Raw genomic sequence first — 26482 nt, 5'->3', positions numbered from 1 at the left:
GCCCTCACACTGCACCCTGCTCCTCAACTGATCTCACACTGCCCTCACACTGCACCCTACTCCTCTACTGATCTCACACTGCCCTCACACTGCACCCTGCTCCTCTACTGATCTTACACAGCCCTTATACTGCACCCTGCTCCTCTACTGATCTCACACTGCCCTCATACTACACCCTGCTCCTCTACTGATCTCACACTTCCCTCACACTGCACCCTGCTCCTTTACTGATCTCACACTGCCCTCACACTGCACCCTGCTCCTCTACTGATCTCACACTGCACCCTGCTCCTTTACTGATCTCACACTGCCCTCACACTGCACCCTGCTCCTTTACTGATCTTACACTGCCCTCATACTACACCCTGCTCCTTTACTGATTCTACGCTGCCCTCACACTGCACCCTGCTCCTTTACTGATCTTACACTGCCCTCATACTACACCCTGCTTCTCTACTGATTCTACGCTGCCCTCATACTGCACCCTGCTCCTCTACTGATCCTACACTGCCCTCATACTGCCCACTAATCATACACTGTCCACATACTGTACCCTGTTTCTCTACTGATCCTACACTGCCCTCATCCTGGACCCTGCTTCTTTACTGTGTCTACACTGCCCTCACCTTGCTGCTTCTCTACTGATACTACACTACCCTCACACTGCACCCTGCTCATCTACTGATCTTACTCTGCTCACTCTACCCCAATACTGATCCTACACTTCCCCACATACTGTACCCTTCCACTATACTGTTCTCATACTACATTAAGCCACATTGCCACTTACCAGTCCTAGCACTATACTCTATGACTACTGTACCCATCCCACGCGGTTTATTATTCTAGCACTGCCTTTTTTGGTATATTGGATTATGCCCTTCATGATGCCCTCTGGAATCCTTAGGGATTGCATCCAACTCTGAGCTGGCACCTGGCACACCCTTCAGCCATTTCATCCTGGTTACGATGCAGTGAGGAGAAGCAGGTAAGGAGAACTTTGTACTACTCTCTCAGGTGTTGTAGTTGATGTTGGAAAGGCATGGATTTGGTTGCTAATTTTTATGAGCTGTGATTTTAATATTTCCCTTCCTTCACCATATGAATAGATTGTGACACTTTCCATTAGAGCCACAATGGACGCGGCATTTTGTGTCACATGTGACGATAAATTTTCCTCACCGTGTGTTTATCTTTATTGCTTAGCATCTGATGGGCGGGGGTTATGGGGTCGTCGATCACACACACAGGAACCCCCCACTTTTCCTGTGCTCAACACACTTGTTATGTCTCCACAAATGCACAGAGAACAGGAAGGAGCAGGACGGACGATGGAGCAGATGAAATAAGTGAGGAAGGCTCTGTGGTATGTCCGCCCAGTAACCAAAACTTTCCTTCCAGAGGTGTAGTAGATTGTCAGTTCTGGATAGTCCTAGACAAGCATCCGGGGAATGGTTTCCTCTGCCCTGTCTGTAAGAATGTTCTTGAGTCCCAGAAGGTCGAAGCATTGATTCCCGGTAGCCCGTCTCTTCCCTGGACCAACGGTGGGTACTGTGTGTATTTCCAGTGTTGTGGATCCAAATATGGATAATAGATACATGGCCCTGGTGTTTTGGGTGTGTATTAGTCACCTTGACGCACACCTTCTCATTCCAGTTCCCCAACTTATATATTTGCAGTCTGGTCGAAAACATTCATTTACATATGAGGGAATTTCAGCTATAAGTTCTTCTACATGTGCTACCCGCAGAGTTTTTTTCTGGAGCAGTTTTGGTACTGTGCATTACCTGCCTTCCATGCCCCCTCTTGTTGAATTTCAGCAATGTCAGACATGTACACAGGTCTCTTCTCGCTTAGTCTCCTGTCATATTCGGCCCTATGATATAGAACGCTAGCCCTAGCCTGTCTCAGTAATCATCTCTATTATTTTTCACCTTTATAGGTAAATACTAGCCATCAGGATGCAGAGTGCCGGGACTTTTGACAAGGACTATGTCCTGGTGGAGCATGGATTTGAGTACACGGCTAAAGATGGCAGCTTTATCTGTATAAAGCCGCATGAGCGCTACATTCTACTGAAAAGGACAAATGAGCACTGGTGGCAGGTCTGTCAGGACCACAAGTCCAAGCCTTTCTACATCCCTGCAAAGTATGTCAAGGTCCTGTCCTCCATTGGTCGGGGCTCCTATGACACTGACAATTCGTGGACAATGTCAGAGGATCTCGCAGAACAGCCATCTTGTATTCAGTACAGCTACACATTTGTGCCAGCAGAGCCACACGAAAGTGCATCTTCTGGTGGCCAAGAAGGTGCAATTATGGCCAGTCAACACAATGAAGGCACTGCCAAAGCAAGCAATATGCAGCTGCAACGTCTGGTCACGAAAGGATCATCTCAGTCATTACTTGACTTATCACAGCTGAATCGCAGGACGACGGAGCAGAGGGCGATGCGGGACACTCTCAACACTGACCACAAGTTGGGGCCTCTGAGAACTTTTCACAATTCTAAGAAAGTTTTGGATCCCCTAAAGCGGATTAGCTATATGAGCCCCCCAGAGCTGCAGCCCAGGATTAGACCCTCACAGTCTCTAAATGACCTGCAGCTTATAAAGTCTTTGTCGGCCTCATCTTACCAGCCTCCCCTTGACAGAGTCAAAATACCAGAGATCCATCTTCACATGGAGGAATTGACCATTGAGCAGAGCAATGTGGCCGGCTCCGACACCTGCTTAGCACTGGAAAAGGTATTTTTTTTCTTTGGTGAAGGGGAGGAAAGAGGGGGCAACAAATGTACTTATCGAATCTGTATGAAGACTAAATGTGGTACTAAGCATATTTAAGGCCACTTGTTAGTGACCTCCCTAGTGCAGGAAATGATTGATTAGTTTTTCCAAAACAAAACATTTCCCTTCATCCGTAGTGAAGGAAATGGTTGATCAGTCTTTCCAAAATGTGTCCATTCATTACGCAAAACAGGTATTTTTTTACCCATGTAAAAAGTTGAACCCCCTAACACCCAAACAGTGTAGCCCAATATTGAGAGTCATTGGGCTTACATGATCAGATGAATGGGCTGTGAGCCACTGTGTTAATGGTGTTGACTGCCACCTAATTGTCATTTTATTCATAAACTAGCTGAAGAGCCCGGCGTTGCCTGGGCATAGTAAATATCTGTGGTTAGTTATAGCAACTCTTATTTTCCCATCACGCCTCTCATTTTCCCCCTCACATCTTTCATTTTCCCCCTCACATCTCTTATTTTCTCCCTTACACCTCTCATTTTCCCCCTCACTCCTCTTATTTTCCCCCTCACTCCTCTCATTCCCCGATAACACTTGTCATTTTGACCTCACATCTGTCATTTTCCGATCACTCCACTATTTTCCCTCACTCCTCTCATTTTGCACTCACACCTTTTCATTTTCACCTCACACCTCTCATTTTCCCCTCAATATATACGTTTGTCATCTCCCTTATATATAGTAAACACCTGTATGTCATCTCCTAAATATAGTATATACCTGTATGTCATCTCCCCTGTATATAGTATATACCTGTATGTCATCTCCCCTTTATATAGTATATACCTGTATGTCATCTCCCCTGTATATAGTATATACCTGTATGTCATCTCCCCTGTAAATAGGATATACCTGCTGTATGTCATCTCCTCCTGTATATTCTATATACAGTACCTATGTGTCATCTCCTCCTGTATATAGTATATACCTGTATGTCATCTCTTCTGTATATAGTATATACCTGTATGTCATCTCCTCCTATATATAGTTTATACCTCTATATCATCTCCTGTATATAGTATATACCTGTATGTCATCTCCCCTGTATATAGAATATACCTGCTGTATGTAATCTCCTCCTCTATATACCTATGTGTCATGTCCTCTTTTATATAGTATATACCTGTATGTCATCTCCTCTTGTATATAGTATATATGTGTGTCATCTCCTCCTGTATATAGTATATACCTGTATGTCATCTCCTCCTGTATATAGTATATACCTGTGTGTCATCTGCTCCTGTATATAGTATATACCTGTGTGTCATCTCCCCTGTATATAGTATGTACCTGTATATCATCTCCCCTGTATATAGTATATACCTGTATGTCATCTCCTCCTGTATATAGTATATACCTGTATGTCATCTCCTCCTGTATATAGTATATACCTGTAGGTCATCTCCTCCTGTATATAGTATATACCTGTGTGTCATATGCTCCTGTATATAGTATATACCTGTGTGTCATCTCCCCTGTATATAGTATGTACCTGTATGTCATCTTCTCCTGTATTAGACCTCGTTCACACGTTATTTGGTCAGTATTTTTACCTCAGTATTTGTAAGCTAAATTGGCAGCCTGATAAATCCCCAGCCAACAGGAAGCCCTCCCCTTGGCAGTATATATTAGCTCACACATACACATAATAGACAGGTCATTTGACTAACAGCTGCTGTATTTCCTATATGGTACATTTGTTGCTCTTGTAGTTTGTCTGCTTATTAATCAGATTTTTATTTTTGAAGGATAATACCAGACTTGTGTGTGTTTTAGGGCGAGTTTCATGTGTCAAGTTGTGTGTGTTGAGTTGCGTGGGGCGACATGCATGTAGCGACTTTTGTGAGATGAGTTTTGTGTGTCGAGTTGCATGTGACAGGTTAGTGTAGCAAGTTGTGTGCAGCAAGTTTTGCGCATGGCAAGTTTTGCGCATGGCGAGTTTTATGTGTGGTGCGTTTTGAGTATGTGCAAGTTTTGCGTGAGGCAACTTTTGCATGTGTTGCAACTTTTGTGCATGTGGCAATTTTTCTGCGTGTGCAAGTTTTGCGTGTGGTGAGTTTTCCATGAGGTGAGTTTTCCAAGTGTGGCTAGTTTTGCGTGAGCCTAGTTTTGCATGTGGCGGGTTTTACATGTGGCGAATTTTGCGCGTGGCGAGTTTTCCATGAGGTGAGTTTTGCACGTGTGGTGAGTTTTGCATGTAGCGAGTTTTGTGCGTGGCGAGTTTTGAGCGGTGACTTTTGTGTTTCAACTTTTATGTGGCGAGGTTGGTGTATGTGTGGTGAAATGTGTGCTGAGGGTGGTATATGTGTTCAAGCACATGGTAGTGTGTGGCACATTTTGTGTGTGTGTTCATATCCCCGTGTGTGGTGAGTATCCCATGTCGGGTGCCCCACCTTAGCAACTGTACGGTATATACTCTTTGGCGCCATCGCTCTCATTCTTTAAGTCCCCCTTGGTCACATCTGGCAGCTGTCAATTTGCCTCCAACACTTTTCCTTTCACTTTTTCCCCATTGTGTAGATAGGGGCAAAATTGCTTGGTGAATTGGAAATTGCGTTGTTAAAATTTCACCTCATAACATAGCCTATGACGCTCTCGGGGTCCAGGCGTGTGACTGTGCAAAATTTTGTGGCTGTAGCTGCGACGGTGCAGATGCCAATCCCAGACATACACACATACATACATTCAGCTTTATATATTAGATTTCCAAGTGGAATAATAGTGGAACAGTAGAACACCGAATTAAAAAAGAATTTGATGATTCAGAACTGTTATTTTATGGGTAAGACAGACAGACATGCGAGGAGAGGAGATAGGTCCTCATTAACTACTAATGGAAACAGTTCATATATGAGCATGACATCTGATTATAATGAGCTGGGGTATCTACAGTTGAAACCAGAAGTTTCCATACACTATATAAAAAGACATATATGCATGTTTTTCTCAATGTCTGACATAAAATCAGAATAAGCCTTTCCCGTTTTAGGTTAATTAGGATTATCATAATTACCGTATATACTCAAGTATAAGCTGACCCGAGTATAAGCCAACCTCCCTAATTTTGCCACAAAAAACTGGGAAAACTTAATGACTCGAGTATAAGCCTAGGGTGGGAAATGCAACAGCTACCGGTAAATGTCAAAAGTAAAAATAGCTACCAATAAAAGTAAAATTAATTGAGACATCAGTAGGTTAAGTGTTTTTGAATATCCATATTGAATCAGGAGCCCCATCTAATGCTCCATAAAGTTTATGATGGCCCCATAAGATGCTCCATATTAAAATATGCCCCATATAATCGTGCATAAAGGTTAATAATGGCCCCATAAGATGCTCCATACACACATTTGCCCAAATATAATGCTGCACAAATGTTGATTATGGCCCCATAAGATGCTCCATAAAGATATTTGCCCCATATAGTGCTGCACAAACCTTGATTATGGCCCCATAAGATGCTCCATACAGACACTTGCCCCATATAATGCTCCACAAACGTTAATTATGGCCCCATAAGATGCTCCATAAAGGTATTTGCCCCATATAGTGCTGCACAAATGTTATGGCTCCATAAGATAATCCATATAGACATTTGCCCCATATAATGCACAAACATTAATTATGGCCCCATAAGATGCTCCATATAGATATTTGCCCCATACAATGCTGCACAAACGTTATGGCCCCATAAGATACTCCATACAGACACTTGCCCAATACAGTGCTGCACAAACGTTGATTATGGCCCCATTCAGACACTTGCCCCTTTATAGTGCTGCACAAACGTTATGGCCCCATAAGATGCTCTATACAGACACTTGCCCTATATAGTGCTGCACAAATGTTGACTATGGCCCCATACAGACACTTGCCCCGTTATAGTGCTGCACAAATGTTATTGCCCCATAAGATGCACCATACAGACACTTGCCCCATATAGTGCTGCACAAATGTTGATTATGGCCCCATACAGACACTTGCCCCATATAGTGCTGCACAAACGTTGATTATGGCCCCATACAGACACTTGCCCCATATAGTGCTGAATAAACGTTGATTATGGCCCCATACAGACACTTGCCCCATTATAGTGCTGCACAAATGTTATTGCCCCATAAGATGCTGCATACAGACACTGGCCCAATTTGCTGTTGCTGCGATTAAAAAAAAAATCACATACTCAGCTCTCCGTCGCTCAGGCCCCCGGTACTTTCAATATTCACCTGACTTCATTCCGGTGCCGCTCCATCTTCAGCGTCTTCTGCACTGACGTTCAGGCAGAGGGTGCGCACTAACCATGTCACTGCACCCTCTGACCTGAGCGTCACTGCAGAAGATGCTGAAGACGGAGCGGCACCGGAATGGGAGCAGGTGAACATCTTGCAGCGCTGCGCTCCCCCTCCCCATTATACTCACCTGCTCCTGGCTTCTTCCTGTACTGAGCGGTCACCGTTACCGCTCATTACAGTAATGAATATGCAGCTCCACCCCTATGGGAGGTGGAGCTGCATATTCATTACTGTAATGAGCAGTACCACGTGACCGCTCAGTACAGGAAGAAGCTGCGGCGCCGGGAAAGCAGGGACCTGCAGGGACCGCGCCAGGACCAGGTGAGTATAATTACACAGCCCCCGCTCCCCCTCCCCTGCCGACCCCTGGGTATGACTTGAGTATAAGCCGAGAGGGGAACTTTCAGCCCCAAAAAATGGGCTGAGAATCTCGGCTTATACTCGGGTATATACGGTATTAATATTTGCCAAATACCAGAATAATGAGAGAGAATGATTTAAGAAATTTTTATTACTTACTGCAAAGTCAAAAGTTTACGTACATTTCATTAGTATTTGGTACCATTGCCCTTAGGCTGTGTGCACACGTTGCGTTTTTTTTTGCGGTTTTTCCTGATAAAAACGCTATAAAACCGCAAAAAAACGCATACAATAAGCATCCCATCATTTAGAATGAATTCTGCATGTTTTGTGCACATGATGCGTTTTTTTCCGTGAAAAAAACGCATCGCAGTAAAAACCGCAGCATGTTCATTAATTTTCCGTTTTTTTTTGCGGATTTCCCACTCCAAAATGCATTGGGAAGTGTCCGGAAAAAACCGCGGCAAAAACGCATCAAAACCGCGGCAAAAACGCGTCAAAATCGCTGCAAAATCGCGGCAAAAACGCATGCAGTTTTCTTGCGGATTTCTTGCAGAAAATGTCCGGAATTCTCAGTAATTTTCTGCGAGAAATCCTGAACGTGTGCACATAGCCTTAAACTGAATGACTTGGGTCAAACGATTGAGATATCCTTCCACAAGCTTCTCGCAATAGTTGGTTGGTATTTGGGCCCATTCCTCCTGACAAAACTGGTGTAACTGATCCTGGTTTGTAGGTCGCCTTGCTCCTGCCTTTTCAGCTGTACCTATACATTTTAAGTAGGATTGAGATCAGGGGTCTGTTATGGCCTCTCCAAAACCTTGATTTTTGTTATCCTTAAGCCACTTTGTTAGTGTAAGGTCTGAGACTAAGGAGAGAGAGAAACTCCTAAGGTGAACCCGCAGGACCGTGAAATCGAACCTCCCAAGGGTGAGCTGCCTGGTAAACCACCCCCTATACAGGGAGCGTCAGGGGCAGGCCCAAGGGAGACTATTGCCACGGAAGCTGATACCTGGGGACAGAGGGTAGGAGTAAAGGAATAGGAGGACAAGGAAACGAATAACAGAGACTGGGGACTACAGGAGAAGGCTACTAATGGTCAAACAAGGGAAGAGGGCAGAAGGACATGCAGGGAACACGGAACTGACAAGGAGCTGACAGAGACGAACGAAAGGTGCTAGGAGGGCAAACAGGGAGGTAAGGGGTAGACGGCACAGGAAACAAAGCAGGACCAGGTACAGGACTGGCTAGCAGGTAGACAGAGAAACGCAGGAAAGCGAGGGACCCGAATCAAGCGAAAACACAATTGACAATCAGGCAAGGAACAGGAGGAGAGGCTACCTGATATAGGAGGAGTACCACATGACTTCCGGGTCAGGAATCTCCAGGGTCAAGGAAAGGAGGAGCGGAGCGACCGAGAACCAGTCAGTGGAGGTGCGCGTGCGCCACAGAAGCCAGAAGGCGAAGTGTGCATGCGCACCCGATGAGAGTCAGGAGACGGCGAGGAGACCAGAAGAGAGGAGGACGAGCGGCGCGCACACACGCTGGGTGCGCGCAGGGAGGAACGCCAGGAGCCGAGGGAAGACTCGGAAGATGCGGCAGCAGCAGGAGGAAGTAAGGCTGGGTAAGTATGTTGGCAGTCAGGGGGAGAGGCGACAGGTGCGAAAGTTAGCATTTTGGCAGTATGCTTCGGGTCATTGTCCATTTGGAAGACCAATTTCCACCCACGCTTTAACTTCCTGGCTGATGTGTAGAGATATTTCTTTAGTATTGCCACATAATTTTCTGTTCTCATGATTCCATTTTGTGAAGTGCACCAGTCCCTCCTGTAGCAAAACAACCTCACAACATGATGCTGCCACCCCCGTGTTTCACAGTTGGGATGGTGTTCTTAGGCTTCCAAGCTTCTTCCTTTTTCCTCCAAATGTAACAATGGTCATTATGCCCAAAAAGTTCAATTTCAGTTTCATCAGACCACAGAACATGTCTAGAAAAATGAAGGTCTTCGTTCCTGTGTGCATTTGCAAGCATTAATCTGGCCTTTTTATGTTTCTTTTAGAGTAATGGCTTCTTCCTGGCATTCTCTCTCTCTCATTATTCTGGAATTTGGCAAATATTAATTATGGTAATCCTAATTGACCTTAAACGGGAAAGGGTTATTCTAATTTCATGTCAAATATTGAGAAAAACATGTACATGTGTCTTTTCATATAGTGTATGCAAACTTCTGGTTTCAACTGTATATCCTCAGCGCAGGATCCTCCATGCTTATTTCTTCTCTCGTAATATAGATTTTAGACTTCGTAATCAGAAATATAATGTATGTACCATAAAATGTATGTGATGTCTCTGGTGTGTGAGTATGTAACAAGGGTATGGGTCAGTGTGTATGTATAATGTGTGTAATGTAATACAGGGCACAGGTCAGTGTGTATGTATGATGTATGTAATGTAATACAGAACACCGGTCAGTGTGTATGTATAATTTATGTAATGTAATACAGGGCACAGGTCAGTGTGTATGTATGATGTATGTAATGTAATACAGAACACCGGTCAGTGTGTATGTATAATTTATGTAATGTAATACAGGGCACAGGTCAGTGTGTATGTATAATGTATGTAATGTAATACAGAACACCGGTCAGTGTGTATGTATAATTTATGTAATGTAATATAGGGCACAGGTCAGTGTGTATGTATAATGTGTGTAATGTAATACAGGGCACAGGTCATTGTGTATGTATGATGTATGTAATGTAATACAGAACACCGGTCAGTGTGTATGTATAATTTATGTAATGTAATATAGGGCACAGGTCAGTGTGTATGTATAATGTGTGTAATGTAATACAGGGCACAGGTCAGTGTGTATGTATGATGTATGTAATGTAATACAGAACACCGGTCAGTGTGTATGTATAATTTATGTAATGTAATATAGGGCACAGGTCAGTGTGTATGTATAATGTGTGTAATGTAATACAGGGCACAGGTCATTGTGTATGTATGATGTATGTAATGTAATACAGAACACCGGTCAGTGTGTATGTATAATTTATGTAATGTAATACAGGACACGGTCCATTGTGTATGTATAATGTATTTGATGTAATCCAGGACACAGGTCAGTGTGTATGTATAATGTATGTAATGTAATACAGGACACAGGTCAGTGTGTATGTATAATGTATGTAATGTAATACAGGGCACAGGTCAGTGTGTATGTATGATGTATGTAATGTAATACAGAACACAGGTCAGTGTGTATGTATAATGTATGTAATGTAATACAGGACACAGGTCAGTGTGTATGTATAATGTATGTAATGTAATACAGAACACAGGTCAGTGTGTATGTATAATGTATGTAATGTAATACAGGACACAGGTCAGTGTGTATGTATAATGTAATGTAATACAGGGCATGAGTCAGTGTGTATGTATAGTATAATGAATGTAATACAGGGCATGGGTCAGTATGTATGTATATTGTGTGTAATGTAATACAGGGCACAGGTCAGTGTGTATGTCTAATGTGTGTAATGTAATGCAGGGCACAGGTCAGTGTGTATGTATGATGTATGTAATGTCTGTGGTGTGAGTATCTAACATATGTAATGTAATAAAGGTCAGAGCACAGGTTGATGTGTGTATAATATATGTAATGTAATACAGGACCAGGTCAGTGTGTATGTATTATGTATGTAATGTAATATAGGGTACAGGTCAGTGTGTATGTATTATGTATGTAATGTAATATAGGGTACAGGTCAGGTTGTATGTATAATGTAATGTAATGCAATACAGGACCAGGTCAGTGTGTATGTATAATGTATGTAATGTAATACAGGGCACAGATCAGCGTGTATGTATAATGTATGTAATGTAATACAGGGCACAGATCAGCGTGTATGTATAATGTATGTAATGTAATACAGGGCACAGATCAGCGTGTATGTATAATGTATGTAATCTAGTGCATGATCCGTGTGTACCTGTTATGTATGCAATGTAATTAGGGTTGCCAACTTTCTTTTCAACAAATACAATCCAGGATAATATGAGCAATAAGTTTGGTTGTTTTATGGTGTGGCTGCACATTTCCTGTTCTACTAGTGATGTATTATGTGTAGGTCGTGGCTACTGTATTATGCCTGCAAGACCAGAACTTAAAAAAGGAATATACACTTTCAAATGTATAGTAGTTTTGTTGTTAAAGGGATATTTCTATTATACAAAATGATATCATATTCCTGAGATACGTCATACCTTTATGATTTTGAGTTATGGTGAGTCTCTGGATAACACATTGTTATGGAGAATCTGAGAATGACACACTGCTATGGGGAATCTGTTAATGATACACTGTTATGGGGGATCTCCGGATGACACAGTAATTGGGGATTTGTTAATGACACACTGTTGTAGGGGGTCTCTGGATGACGCTTTGCTATGTGGGGATTTGTGAAGGATACAATGTTATGGGGAATCTGTGAATGATGCATTATTACAGGGAGATCTGTGAATGACACACTGCTATAGGGGATCTATGAATGATACACTGTTATGGGAGATCTGTTATGGGGGTATTGTGTATGACACACTGCTATAGGGGATCTATAAATGATACACTGTTATGGGAGATCTGTAAATGACACACTGTTATGGGGGTATTGTGTATGACACACTGCTATAGATCTATGAATGATGCACTGTTTCGAGGGAATCTATGAATGACGCACTGTTATGGGGGATCTCTGAATGACACACTGGGGTCTGATGATTACACGCTGCTATGTGAGATCTGTGGATGAGACACTGTTACTGGGCATCTGTGGACGACAACCTGATACGGGTGATACGTGGATGACACACTGTTATGGGGGATCTGTGGATAACAACCTGTTTTGGGGGATCTGTGGATGACACACTGTTACAGGTGATCCGTGGATGACACACTGTTATGGGGGATCTGTGGATGACAACCTGTTACAGGTGATCCGTGGATGACACACTGTTATGGGGGATCTGTGGATAACAACCTGTTTTGGGGGATCTGTGGATGACACACGTATGGTGGGATCTGTGAATGATGCACTGTTTTGGGGATCTGTGGATGACGCACTGTTATGAGAACTATATGGCTGTCACTGTAATGGAGGATCCATGAATCTTCTGACATTGACCTGGGGTATGGATGATTGTATTTTATTTTCCCTTTCCATATACTTAGATGAAAGTAGTTAAATGCCTTCCTTCTTTCTCTGCTGAGATTCACTATGATCTGAGTAAAGATGGTAGCTAAGATCATGTAGAGGGGCCATATGTTGATGGTTCCCGTGGCCACCAAAGCTCTATGCTGTTTGCCAGGACTTTACATAATTTCTTGTCACTTTCTGGGATTACGAGCTGATGGTTCTGTTGAGCAGCTTTGTATGCAGGATTTCTGTTCCTTGGTTGTATGATCAGAGTGAGGAGATCTTCCCTTCATCATGTCTCGGGATACGTGCAGGTGGAATGTCTCTGGTCACAGGAACCTCAAGTGTCACAGCTGCCTCCGATGGCTTTTCCTTCCTCCCAGAGACTATTGTCTTCTTCCTTAGAAATGTCGGCTTTAGTCATTTCCTTTCTGATGAGAAGGTGAGTTCCTGCCATTCTTCAGAAGCCTAAAATGCAGGAAAGTCATCTCCTCACATGTCACAAATAACCAAATATATGAGGAGTGAATGAAAACCAAGCTCCATCTATGGAAAAACAGTATGGACTATCTGCTTCTAAGTGTTGTTATCATATTGTAAGCATGTGTGACGGCCGAGTCCTTCACACCCCACATCAGAGGAAAACACACACACATGACTTTCATAATCTGAAGTATACTCAACCTTAAGGTTGATTATCTGTCTCTCGTTTATGAGGCCACCATCTGTCTTTCCGGCTGGTAATTTGGCTCTTGCATAGTGACCCCTGATCTGCAAAATAGCCACCTCTCACTGTGGGGTCTCCATCCCGCTGTCTGTACCATATTCCCTATCTCTACCGTCTCAGTAAAGTCTTCATTATCCCTAGATCCTTAGGGAACTAGCATCTTCTTTAGCCCAGCTTTTCCTCTTGACACCAAAATTAATTTTCCAATCTATATGAGACAGTTAAAGCCTCTTTCACACTTCCGTTTTTTAACAATCCATCACAATCCATCAAAATGTTGAGAAGACGGATCCTGTGCAGATTGTAAAAAACGGATGCACTGGGTCCGTTTCTTTCACGGATCTGTCGAGGCTATGTGCGCACGTTGTGTATGCATCTTCGCCGCATTTTTCCGCTGCGAAAACGCATACACAATACCACCCATGTTAAAAATAATAAAAGAATTAAAAAATCATGTTATTCTTACCTGCCAGCGTTCCCAACAGCTTTCCCACGGCCCACGCAGCCTTCCCGATGCTCGCGTTCCCAGTAATGCCTTGCGAGACAATGACCTGTGATGACGTAGCTGTCTTGCGAGACCACTGCGTCATCGGGTCATTTTGCAGAGCATCACTGGGAATGCGAGCATCACGAACATTGGGAAGGCTGCGTGGGCCGCGAGAAGGCTGTGGGGGACGCCGGAAGGTAAGAATATCACGATTTTTTATTTTTTTAAATTATTTGTACCATTATATCTTTTTACTTTTGATGCTTTATAGTAAAAAGAGAGAGAGAGAGCAAGAGAGAATTTCCCTGACTGGAAATTCTTCCTCGCATGCTCAGTTTCAAAAGGCGGCATCCATCACTGGATTCCTGCTTTTGACAGTCAGCGACGGATCCTGCGTCCATAGGCTTCCATTATAGCCAACGACGGAGAGCGGAGGATCCATCGCTGAGCGATTTTCCAACGTGCAGAAAAACGTTCCTCTGTGCGTTGTCTCTGCCCGATGGACAGCGATTTTACGACGGATCCAGCGCACGATGGATGAAACGGAAGGCCATCCGTCGCTAATACAAGTCTATGAGAAAAAAACGGATCCAGCAGAAACATTTGCTAGATCCGTTTTTTCACAAAACAACAGATTGTGACGGAAAATGAAAGACGGAAGTGTGAAAGAGGCCTACGTGACACACCACAACATGACACACACTCCTCTTCAGTCAGTCCCACAGATAACCTGCAATGAAGATCCGGCTCCAATTTGCAAAGATAACACATTTTATCAATTAGCAATATGCCCAACATTCATTTTGTCAACATGGCAGGTCAGAGTAAAAAAAAAAAAAAAATGGAAACAAGGTATAAGACCACTGCTATTTAATGAAAGCATTATTTTATTAATCAATTGTAAAAGACATGATAATACCATATTACAAACTTATATGGATGTTAGAGACTCAATAAGTGATTTCAGGAGAAAAGAGGGAATATACATTGATTTGCGAAAAGTATTCACCTCCTTGGCATTTTTCGAGTTTTGCTTCCTCCCAACCTGGAATTTCAAAGTCGCTTTGGATAACTATCTATGACCTTTACATATGTTACATGGAGATTTTTGCCCATTTCTCAATGCAAAACAGCTCCAGCTCCTTCAAGTTAGATGGTTTCCTCTGGTGAACAGCAATCTTCTGTTGCATAGTTTGGTCGCAGAAGAACCTTGTGAGAGTAGATTATATGGGGTATTTCAACTTTATCTTCACAGAACATAAGGTACATGCATCAGCTTCTTAACACAGCATAACAGGAAGTCTGAAAGACCTTTTACCAGAGAGAAAATGAAACCAAAGTACAAGTATATGCATTACATTCAACTAAGCATATAAGAGTAACAACATCGCCATCTACTGCAAGAAAAGTGTAATCTCCTCCTGCACACAAATTAGTCTGTATCTGTTGCATATCTGCCATCATCTTCAACTCTGATCATAGATTCTCAATTGGATTAAGGTCTGGGCTTTGAAAAGGCCACGCCAAAACATTTACGTTTCCCCTTAAACCACTCGAGTGTTTCTTTAGCAGTATGCTTTGGGTCATTGTCTTGTTGGAAGGTGAACCTCCATCCAAGTCTCAAATCACTGACAGACTGAAACAGGTTTTGCTCAAGAATATCCCTGTATTTCACACCATCCATCTTCCCCTCGATTCTGACCATTTTGCCTTTTCCTTCTGTCGAAAAACATCCCTACAGCATGATGCTGTCACCACCATGTTTCACTGTAGAGATGATATTCTTGGGATGATGAGTTATGTTTGTTTGGCACCATGCATAGCCTTGGTGGTCAAAAAGTTCAATTTTGGTTTCATCTGACCATAGCACCTTCCTTCATAAATTTGAGGAATCTCCCACCAGTCTTTTGACAAACACAAAACAAAACTTTTTGAGTGAAAGCAAAGGCTTTTTTTTCTGCCCACTCTTCTATGAAGGCCACCTCTATGGACTGTACGGCTTATTGTGGTCATATGGACAGATTCTCCAATCTCTGGCTGGGAACTCTGAAGTTCCTTCAGGATAACCTTTTGTCTCTGTGCTGTCTTTCTGATTAATGTTCTCCTTGCTCGGGCTGAAAATGTTGGTGGGCAAAATTTGGCATGTTTGTTGTGGTACCATGTTCTTTCCATTTGATGTTAATGGATTTGATTGTGCTCATTGGGACCGCTCCCCCCACAATATGCGGCGACCGCAGATTACTCCACATCTACCCTATAAGACGACACCTGGCGTATAAGACGACACCCGACTTTTGAGAGAATTTTCAGGGGTTAAAAAGTAGTCTTGTCCGTGTCTCGCATGTGAAAACCAAGCTCTGGCGCCGACACTCCAGAGCGGAGCGTGCAGCCGCATAGCAAAACATGGAGCCGCACGCTCCGCTCCCAAGTGCCAGCGCCAGAGCTTGGTTTTAACATGCGAGACACGGACGTGTTTCTCACAAGTGGAAACAAGCCCTAATACGCCAGAAAATACAGTAAATAAAATGTAAAAAACACACAACACTTGAGGTCAGAAACAAACCTCAAAGATAGTAATGGGACATGTACAAATAGTCACAGTAATATAAACTATGACAGTATAAAATGAGGGAATACGTAACAAGAGTTATCATAAGAGATCCCTGATATGTATGTAGCCACCCGTAGCAATGTATGTTTCGCATGTGATGCTTCGTGTAGGGGTTAGGCATAGGTCTTACAAATAGCAACATTTTGTCATTCAGACTTACATGGTATATGATCCTGGCCAATAACAATGTCTGTTCCTCATGGGAGCATGCAAGAGAATCACATCACACTAAGGTGACACTTGGATCAAACTCTGACAGAGTTGACATTAACAAAATTGGAACCGAGTCTCTCACATGTGAAAATCTACGGCTGTGTGACCCCAGCATGACTTTGAAGAAAATGAGAGGGAAGAAAAAAGTTCTCAGTTATCCCACTAAAACAAAAAACATCTCCTATCCACATGATCAGTGATAAAAAAAAAATGACCGCTTGGGACCCAACATTAAGACCCCCTACAATCATTAGAACAAGAGTCCCAAGACCCTACTTCAGAGCAGTGGTCACATATGTACATATGAGATAGAACGAAGTTATATCGGTCTGTCCTATAGACATTGACCATAGCAGTATTGCTCATGTGGAACCACTGCTCCACTGCAAGTCTAGACCAGCAGTTTGGGACCCCAAGTATCCTGTCCCTGATCTAGATTATCCCACACAAAAATCCATCGCTTATCCAGTGGATAAGTGATAAGCATGGCCCCAAAACTAAGACCAGACCCCCCTACAATCATTAGAACAGGAGAGACTGTATTTCAGAGCAGTGGTTACATGCATTTGTAGATAGAACTCTTTTTTCTTGGTTAGCCCTGCAGACATTAACCATAGCGTGACCCTTCTCCATTCAAACTCCAGAAGGGCACCTGCCAAGTCTAGTGATCTTTGGGGGATCAAATTGATCATACATTTATCACTTATACGGTGGATAGGTAATAAATGTTGTTTTTCAGCTAAACCTTTCAAATAGGCTAGGGCTACATGCTGACATTGACATTGCGTTGTCGCATTGTGATTTTGCATCCGATGATTCCTGCAGTGTCACATTGCAACTTACCGCGAAGGCAACACTGAATCGTAAGTGTCTCCAAATTTGTCCCATGGGACTCACTTGCCGTAGACTTCAATGTTAGGCTACTTTCACACTAGCGTCGTACGACGCACGTCGTAATGCGTCGTTTTGCAGAAAAAACGCATCCTGCAAAGTTGTCTGCAGGATGCGTTTTTTCTCCATAGGCTTGCATTAGCGACGCATTGCCACACGTCGCAACCGTCGTGTCGTGGCGGACCGTCGGCACCAAAGAAACGTTGCATGTAACTTTTTTGGTGCGTTGTGTCCGCCATTTCCGACCGCGCATGCGCGGCCGGAACTCCGCCGCCTCCTCCCCGGAGCTCACAATGGGGCAGCGGATGCGTTGTAAAACTGCATCCGCTGCCCCCGCTTTCACAACATGCGTCGCCACGACGCATTGCATCGTGCGTCGTACGCCGCTAGTGTGAAAGTAGCCTAAATCGTGTGTAATTTGACCATTTTTTCAGCAAAAATTCTGCTTTAGAAATAGGTTGGTCACATAACTTGATGTCGTGCAACACCTTGCTGCGTTGCCATAGTCTAAATGTGACAGCACCTGTTAGGAAGGTATTATAGCGACAGAACAACCTGTTCTTCTAGAGGGGCGGTCGCTTTTTCACATGGATTATGTGATTGCTCAGGTTCCTTTATCTAATTTTACACCAGAATCATACCTGTGGATTAATACCGAGCACTCTGTAGATCTGCAGAAGATTGCACTCCACCCAAGTGGTATATATCATATTTCTTTCTAGAGAATCTGCGTCCAGTCCAGTACGTGACCAGCAGGGGGTGCTGTAGGCCTTGACTGCTGGAGGAGGGGTGCGTTAGGTGGACTCCACCTGCGCCTGAAGCTAATTTTAGCAGTGCCTGGGTGTAGAGCAACTGAGAAATGCAGGAATCCACCATCAATCTGCTTTACTCTTTACTATAAGTCCTGGTGGTTGGAAGTGACTAGTACGAAACGTGCGGCACGTGAAGAGTTTCACGTTAATATATGATTTATCCGTTATTCTACAATGTGAGGAAAGATGTGCTTTATGCTGCCACCTGACATTGACTCTTAAGTATTTTTATGGCCTCCTTCTGTCCTCGGCACCATAACATGGATGAGGACTCGTCCTCCACATTGCGCCCTGTCATTCCGGTTCGTATTTCTCTACGTAGCTTCTATGGCGCACAATGCTCATTTGTCCTTTGGTTACGTTCACACTATGGTTTTGACGAGGTGCACAAAAATGACAAGTTTTTCGTTTGGAAATAATTTCAAGATATTCACTTTTTATTTTTTTAAGGAGATCTGTCAGCTATTTGCTTTCCTGAAGATCTATATCGAAAAACTCCCGATCTGAACCACAAAGTAGACTCCCACAGAAATGAATAGAGATCGTTTTCTAAGCGGTTTTTTTTTCAGTAGAATTTTGGAACAGATCTGTTAACACAAAAAAGCATATCTATTGCTTTCACACTAATCATTTTTGGGGGCTAAAAAATCTTATTTTAGTAGATTTTGGTATGAAAAAAAAAAACCACTGGCGCAGGTTCACTATTCAGAGTGCGCACTAATTTTGGCTTTGATTTTTGCACACATGCCATGAGTGATGTTTATTTAGTGTTTTAGACACTTTTGCGCTGTCGTAAATTTTGTGACTTTTCAGACTGGCACTTCATTATTGAGTAATGCCAATCTGGCACGTTTTTTTTTTTTACCATCCATGTGCCACCATAAAAAAGTATACCAGGCAGGACCTGGAGTAAATAGGCTGTTGGAAATTGCTACAACTTTGTGGAAATTATGATGAATTTATAATTTACTCCCCCTTCACCACCAAGTTTTAAAATCGTTCTGAAATGATCAAATTCTGGCAAAAACGGAAAGGTGCGCTTAGTATATGCTGTCTATTTATACAACTAGATTAGTAAGTCTGCCCCACTGTGGTCAGATGTAGGCTGCATTCACAAATCCAATTTTACATTTAAAAAATTGACCCTTTTTCGCCAATGTGCCATCTGTTTTGCCTGTTGTTGTTTTTTTTATTTTCATTTTAAAAACTGGAGACGGATGAAAAAAATTGGATGTGTGCATGTAGCTGTAAGGCAATGTTCAGATTTGACATGCATTGCAAAGAGTGTATGTTTTACTATTTTACTCCTCTCCAGCCGTTCTGTAAAGAGTGGGAGGGTAGCGGGCAAGACAAGCTGTGCACGTTCCCTTTAGGGCTCGCTTACATGAGCGTATACATTGTACGAATGCTATGTGATTTGTTTTTCTCACTCTGGGATTTCACTTTGAAATTGGATGCCACTCACTCATTCAAGTCTCTGGGTATGTGGAAAACATCAGACTGCACTCCGATGACATCTGAGTGCAGCCCAATTTCTGCAGACTCACACAATGGAGAAATTTTATCCTACATCTTCTCCTGACAGTGTCTCCTGAGTCTCTCATCTGAGAGAATCAGAGCACACTATGCGGACACTTGGCTCAAACGCTGATCAGACTGTCATTTGCATAATCTGCCCAATTCTTTTTGAGAAAATCTACGGCCATCTGACCATAGCCTTATGGTAACTCCCTCACCTCCCCCTCCCTGTGTATGTGTGTATATACAGGTGCTTCTCGCTAAATTAGAATATCATCAAAAAGTTAATTTATTTCAGTCCTTCAATACAAAAAGCGAAACTGATATATTATATAGAGTCATTACAAACAGAGTGATCTATTTTTTTTATGTTAACCCCTTCATGACCTTGGGATTTTTCGTTTTTCCGTGTTCGTTTTTCACTTCCCTCCTTCCCAGAGCCATAACTTTTTTATTTTTCCGTCAATATGGTCATGTGAGGGCTTATTTTTTGCGGGACGAGTTGTATTTTTGAACAACATAATTGGTTTTAGCATGTCGTGTACTAGAAAACGGGAAAAAAATTCCAAGTGCGGTGAAATTGCAAAAAAAGTGCAATCCCACACTTGTTTTTTGTTTGGCTTTTTTGCTAGGTTCACTAAATGCTAAAACTGACCTGACATTATGATTCTCCAGGTCAGTACGAGTTCATAGACACCTAACATGTCTATGTTATTTTTTATCTAAGTAGTGAAAAAAAATTCCAAACTTTGCTAAAAAAAAAAAAATTGCGCCATTTTCCGATACACATACCGTCTCCATTTTTCATGATCTGGGGTTGGTTGAGGGCTTATTTTTTGTGCGCCGAGATGACGTTTTTAATGATAGCATTTTGGTGCAGATACGTTCTTTTGATCGCCTGTTATTGCATTTTAATGCAATGTTGCGGCGACCAAAAAAACGTAATTCTGGCGTTTTGAATTTTTTTCCCGCTACGCTGTTTAGCGATCAGGTTAATGCTTTTTTTTAATTGATAGATCGGGCGATTCTGAGCGCGGCGATACCAAATATGCATAGATTTTATATTTTTTTTATTGATTTATTTTGATTGGGGCGAAAGGGGGGTGATTTAAACTTTTATATTTTTTTAACATTTTTTTTCAACATTTTTTTTTTTTTAACTTTTGCCATGCTTCAATAGCCTCCATGGGAGGCTAGAAGCAGGCACAGCACGATCGCCTCTGCTACATAGCAGCGATCTGCTGTTCGCTGCTATGTAGCTGAAAATCAGGTGTGCTGTGAGCGCCGACCACAGGGTGGCGCTCACATCCACCAGCGATCAGTAACCATAGAGGTCTCAAGGACCTCTATGGTTACAATGGAGACGCATCGCCGACCCCCGATCATGTGACGGGGGTCGGCGATGACGTCATTTCCGGCCGCCCGGCCGGATGCGTTAGTTAAATGCCACTGTCTGCGTTTGACAGCGGCATTTAACTAGTTAATAGGTGCGGGCAGATCGCGATTCTGCCCGCGCCTATTACGGGCACATGTCAGCTGTTCAAAACAGCTGACATGTCCCGGCTTTGATGCGGGCTCACCGCGGAGCCCTGCATCAAAGCAGGGGATCTGACCTCGGACGTACTATCCCGTCCGAAGTCAGATAGGGGTTAATATTGATGATTATGGCTTACAGACCATGAAAACCCAAAAGTCATTATCTCAGTAAATTAGAATACTTTATAACACCAGCTTGAAAAATGATTTTAAAATCTGAAATGTTGGCCTACTGAAATGTATGTTCTGTACATGCACTCAATACTTGGTCAGGGCTCCTTCAATTACCGCATCAATGTGGCGTGGCATGGAGGCGATCAGCCTGTGGCACTGCTGAGGTGTTATGGAAGCCCAGGTTGCTTTGATAGCAGCCTTCATCTCGTCTGCATTATTGGGTCTGGTGTCTCTCATCTTCCTCTTGATAATACCCCATAGATTCTCTACGGGATTAAGGTCTGGCGAGTTTGCTGGCCAATCAACGACAGTGATACTGTTGTTTTTACACCAGGTATTGGTACTTTTGGCATTGTGGTAAGGTGCCAAGTCCTGCTGGAGAATGAAATTTCCATCTCTATAAAGCTTGTCGGCAGAGGGAAGCATGAAGTGCTCTAAAATTTCCTGGTAGACGGCTGCGCTGACTTTGGTCTTGATAAAACACAGTGGACCTACACCAGCAGATGACATGGCTCTCCAAACCATCATTTGTGGAAACTTCACACTAGACCTCAAGCAGCTTAGATTGTGGCCTCTCCACTCTTCCTCCGGACTCTGGGACCTTTATTCTCCAAATTAAATGCAAAATTTACTTTCATCTGAAAACACCATGGACCACTGAGCAACAGTCCAGTTCTTTTCTCCTTGGCCCAAGTAAGACACTTATGGCGTTGTCTATTGGTCATGAGTGGCTTGACACAAGGAATTAAACACTTGTAGCCCATGTGCTGGATATGTCTGTGTGTGGTGGCTCTTGAAGCAATGTCTCCTGCTCAGAGCAGGCACTGTGAAGCCTGCAGCTGTGCATGTCAGATCGCTGATCTGACACACTGCACAGCAAAGTGTCAGATCAGCGATCTTACACTATAACATGATGCCCCCCCTGGGCAATGTTATAGTGTAAAGAAAAATATTCACATGTGTAAAAAATTTTTAAAAAAATCCCCCCTGAACCACCCCCCCCACCAAAAAAAAAATATTGTTCCTATAAATACATTTCTTTATCTAAATTTTAAAAAAAAAACAATAAAAGTACACATTTAGTATCGCCACGTCCGTAACGACCCGACCTATAAAACTGTCCTTCAGTGTACGCAGTAAAAAAAAGAGGCAAATAACAACACTTTATTATCATACCGCCAAACAAAAAGTGGAATAACACGCGATCAAAAAGACCTAAATAAATAACCATGGTACCGCTGAAAGCGTCATCTTGTCCCGCAAAAAACGAGCCGCCAAACAGCATCATCAGCAAAAAAATAAAAAAGTTATAGTCCTCAGAATAAAGCGATGCAAAAATAATTATTTTTTTCTATAAAATAGTTTTTATCGTATAAAAGCGCCAAAACATAAAAAAATGATATAAATGAGGTATTGCTGTAATCGTACTGACCCGAAGAATAAAACTGCTTTATCCATTTTACCAAACGCGGAACGGTATAAACACCTCCCCCAAAAGAAATTCATGAATAGCTGGTTTTTGGTAATTCTGCTTCACAAAAATTGGAATAAAAGGCGATCAAAAAATGTCACGTGTCCAAAAATGTTACCAATAAAAACGTCAACTCGTCCCGCAAAAAACAAGACCTCACATGACTCTGTGGACCAAAATCTGGAAAAATTATAGCTCTCAAAATGTGGTAACGCAAAAAATATTTTTTGCAATAAAAAGCGTCTTTCAGTGTGTGATGGCTGCCAATCACAAAAATCCGCTAAATAACTCGCTATAAAAGTAAATCAAACCCCCCTTCATCACCCCCTTAGTTAGGGAAAAATTAAAAAATTTAAAAAAACGTATTTATTTCCATTTTCCTGTTAGGGTTAGGGCTAAGGTTAGGGTTGGGGCTAAAGTTAAGGCTAAAGTTAGGGTTAGGGTTGGGGCTAACATTATGGTTGGGGCTAAAGTTAGGGTTTGGATTACATTTACGGTTGGGATTAGGGTTAGGGGTGTGTTTGGATTAGGGTTTCAGTTATAATTGGGGGGTTTCCACTGTTCAGGCACATCAGGGGCTTTCTAAGGCCATGTTCACACAGTGCGTTTTTTTCTGCGGAACCGCAGCGTTTTTGCCGCTGCGGTTCCGCAGCTGTTTTCCATGCAGGGTACAGTACAATGTACCCTATGGAAAACAGGAACCACTGTGCACACGATCCTGAAATTCAGAAAAAAAGCCGCGCTGAATAGCTGCGGTAAAAAAGAAGTACCATGTCACTTCTTTTTTCGGAGCCGCAGCGGTTCTGCACCCATTGACCTCCATTGTGAGGTCAAACCCGCAGTAAAACCCGCAGATCAAAAATATATCTGCGGGTTTTATTGCGGTTTGTGGTGCCGAACCGCTGCAGCAGGAAGTGCGGGGAAGCGGGCAGAAGTGCGTGGGCAGAGTGTGGCTGCCCCGATCCCACCCCCCCATGCTCCGATGCCCCCCGTGCTCCGATGCCCCCCCACCGTGCTCCGATGCCCCCCCCCGTGCTCCGATGCCCCCCCCGTGCCCTAATCTCCCCCCCTTATACTTACCGGGACTCCCGGTGTCCGTCCGGCCGTCTTCTCCCTGGGCGCCGCCATCTTCCAAAATGGCGGGCGCATGCGCAGTGCGCCCGACGAATCTGCCGGCCAACAGATTCGTTCCAGGCACATTTTGATCACTGTGATAACCTCACAGTGATCAAAATAAAAAAAGGTAAATGCCCCCCCCCCATTATCACCCCCATAGGTTTTCACAATAATAAAATAAAGAATTCCCCCCATTACAGTTAGAATTAGGGGTAGGGTTAGGGGTAGGGTTAGGGTATTTTCAGCCATTTTAACCCTAAAAAACTTCCTAGAAAACACACAGACTCTGCATAAAAAACTGCATCAAAAAACGCACCAAAAAAGCACCAAAAAAAGGACCTGCGTTTTCTGCAAAGAGCTGCGGTTTTTGTCCTGAAAAAAAAAGGAGGGAAATCAGGAACGTGTGAACATACCCTTAATGCGACATGGCGTCTGAACTCAATTCCAGCCAATTCTACATTGAAAAAGTCAAACAGCACTCCTTCCCTTCCGGGCTCTTCCATGCACCCAAACAGTGGTTTCGGCGTATTCAGGACAAATTGCTAAACAACTTTGGGTGTCTAATTTCTCCTGTTACCCTTTGGAAAATAAAAATTTTGGGGCGAAAATATTTTTGTGAAAAAAATATGATTTTTTATTTTCACGGCTCTACGTTATAAACTTCTGTGAAGCACTTGGGGGTTCAAAGTGCTCACCACACATCTAGATAAGTTTCTTGGGGGGGTCTAGTTTCCAAAATGGTGTCACTTGTGGGGGGTTTCCACTGTTTATGCACATCAGGGGCTCTCCAAACGCGACATGGCATCCGATCTCAATTCCAGCCAATTCTGCGTTGAAAAAGTAAAACAGTGCTCCTTCCCTTCCGAGCTCTCCCGTGTACCCAAACAGGGGTTTACCCCAACAAATGGGGTATCAGCGTACTCGGGACACATTGGACAACAACTTGTGGGGTCCTATTTCTCCTGTTACCCTTGGGAAAGTACAAAACTGGGGCTAAAAAATAATTTTTGTGGGGAAAAAAAGATTTTTTATTTTCACGGCTCTGCGTTATAAACTGTAGTGAAACACTTGGGGGTTCAAAGTTCTCACAACACATCTAGATAAGTTCCTTGGGGGGTCTAGTTTCCAATATGGGGTCACTTGTGGGGGGTTTCTACTGTTTAGGTACATTAGGGGCTCTGCAAACACAATGTGACGCCTGCAGACCCTTCCATCTAAGTCTGCATTCCAAATGGCGCTCCTTCCCTTCCGAGCTCTCCCATGCGCCCAAACGGTGGTTCCCCCTCACATATGGGGTATCGGTGTACTCAGGACAAATTGGACAACAACTTTTGGGGTCCTATTTCTCCTGTTACCCTTGGGAAAGTACAAAACTGGGGGCTAAAAAATAATTTTTGTGGGAAAAAAAAGATTTTTTATTTTCACGGCTCTGCGTTATAAACTGTAGTGAAACACTTGGGGGTTCAAAGCTCTCACAACACACCTAGATGAGTTCCTTAGGGGGTCTACTTTCCAAAATGGTGTCATTTGTGGGGGGTTTCAATGTTTAGGCACATCAGGGGCTCTCCAACCGCAACATGGCGTCCCATCTCAATTCCTGTCAATTTTGCCCCCACATATGGGGTATCGGCGTACTCAGGACAAATTTTACAACAATGTTTGGGGTCCAATTTCTTCTCTTACCCATGGGAAAATAAAAAATTGGGGGCGAAAAGATCATTTATGTGAAAAAATATGATTTTGTATTTTATTGCTCTGCATTATAAACTTCTGTATAGCACTTGGTGGGTCAAAGTGCTCACCACACCTCTAGATAAGTTCCTTAGGGGGTCTACTTTCCAAAATGGTGTCACTTTTGGGGGGTTTCAATGTTTAGGCACATCAGGGGCTCTCCAAACGCAACATGGCGTCCCATCTCAATTCCAGTCAATTTTGCATTGAAAAGTCAAATGGCGCTCCTTCGCTTTTGAGCTCTGCCATGCACCCAAACAGTGGTTTACCCCCACATGTGGGGTATCAGCGTACTCAGGACAAATTGTACAACAACCGTTGGGGTCCATCTTCTCCTGTTACCCTTGGTAAAATAAAACAAATTGGAGCTGAATTAAATTTTTTGTGAAAAAAAGTTAAATGTTCATTTTTATTTAAACATTCTAAAAATTCCTGTGAAACACCTGAACGGTTGATAAACTTCTTGAATGTGGTTTTGAGCACCTTGAGGGGTGCAGTTTTTAGAATGGTGTCACACTTGGGTATTTTCTATCATATA

The 26482-nt window shown here is 43.0% G+C and overlaps 1 protein-coding gene across 8 annotated transcripts in view; it reads left to right on the top strand.

The window, feature by feature from the left end:
- Nucleotides 1-851: 851 nt before the first annotated feature.
- Nucleotides 852-26482, top strand: part of ARHGAP27 (Rho GTPase activating protein 27) — an 86484-nt gene continuing 60853 nt past the window's right edge. For 6 of the 8 annotated variants that reach the window (XM_069750812.1, XM_069750811.1, XM_069750813.1 and 3 more), the window contains exons 1-2: nt 852-988; nt 1943-2747. In XM_069750812.1, the coding sequence (XP_069606913.1) occupies nt 1962-2747 (786 nt within the window). In that variant the 5' untranslated portion in view covers nt 852-988; nt 1943-1961. Of the gene's footprint in view, nt 989-1300; nt 1545-1942; nt 2748-26482 lie in introns of those variants that run through there. The other 2 variants (XM_069750808.1, XM_069750807.1) reach the window with 2 other exon arrangements.

This window comes from Ranitomeya imitator, chromosome 2, assembly GCF_032444005.1.
Source record: "Ranitomeya imitator isolate aRanImi1 chromosome 2, aRanImi1.pri, whole genome shotgun sequence".
Classification (NCBI taxonomy): domain Eukaryota; kingdom Metazoa; phylum Chordata; class Amphibia; order Anura; family Dendrobatidae; genus Ranitomeya; species Ranitomeya imitator.
Note: the sequence above shows the minus strand (reverse complement) of the source record. Positions and strands in the feature narration are given on the sequence as shown.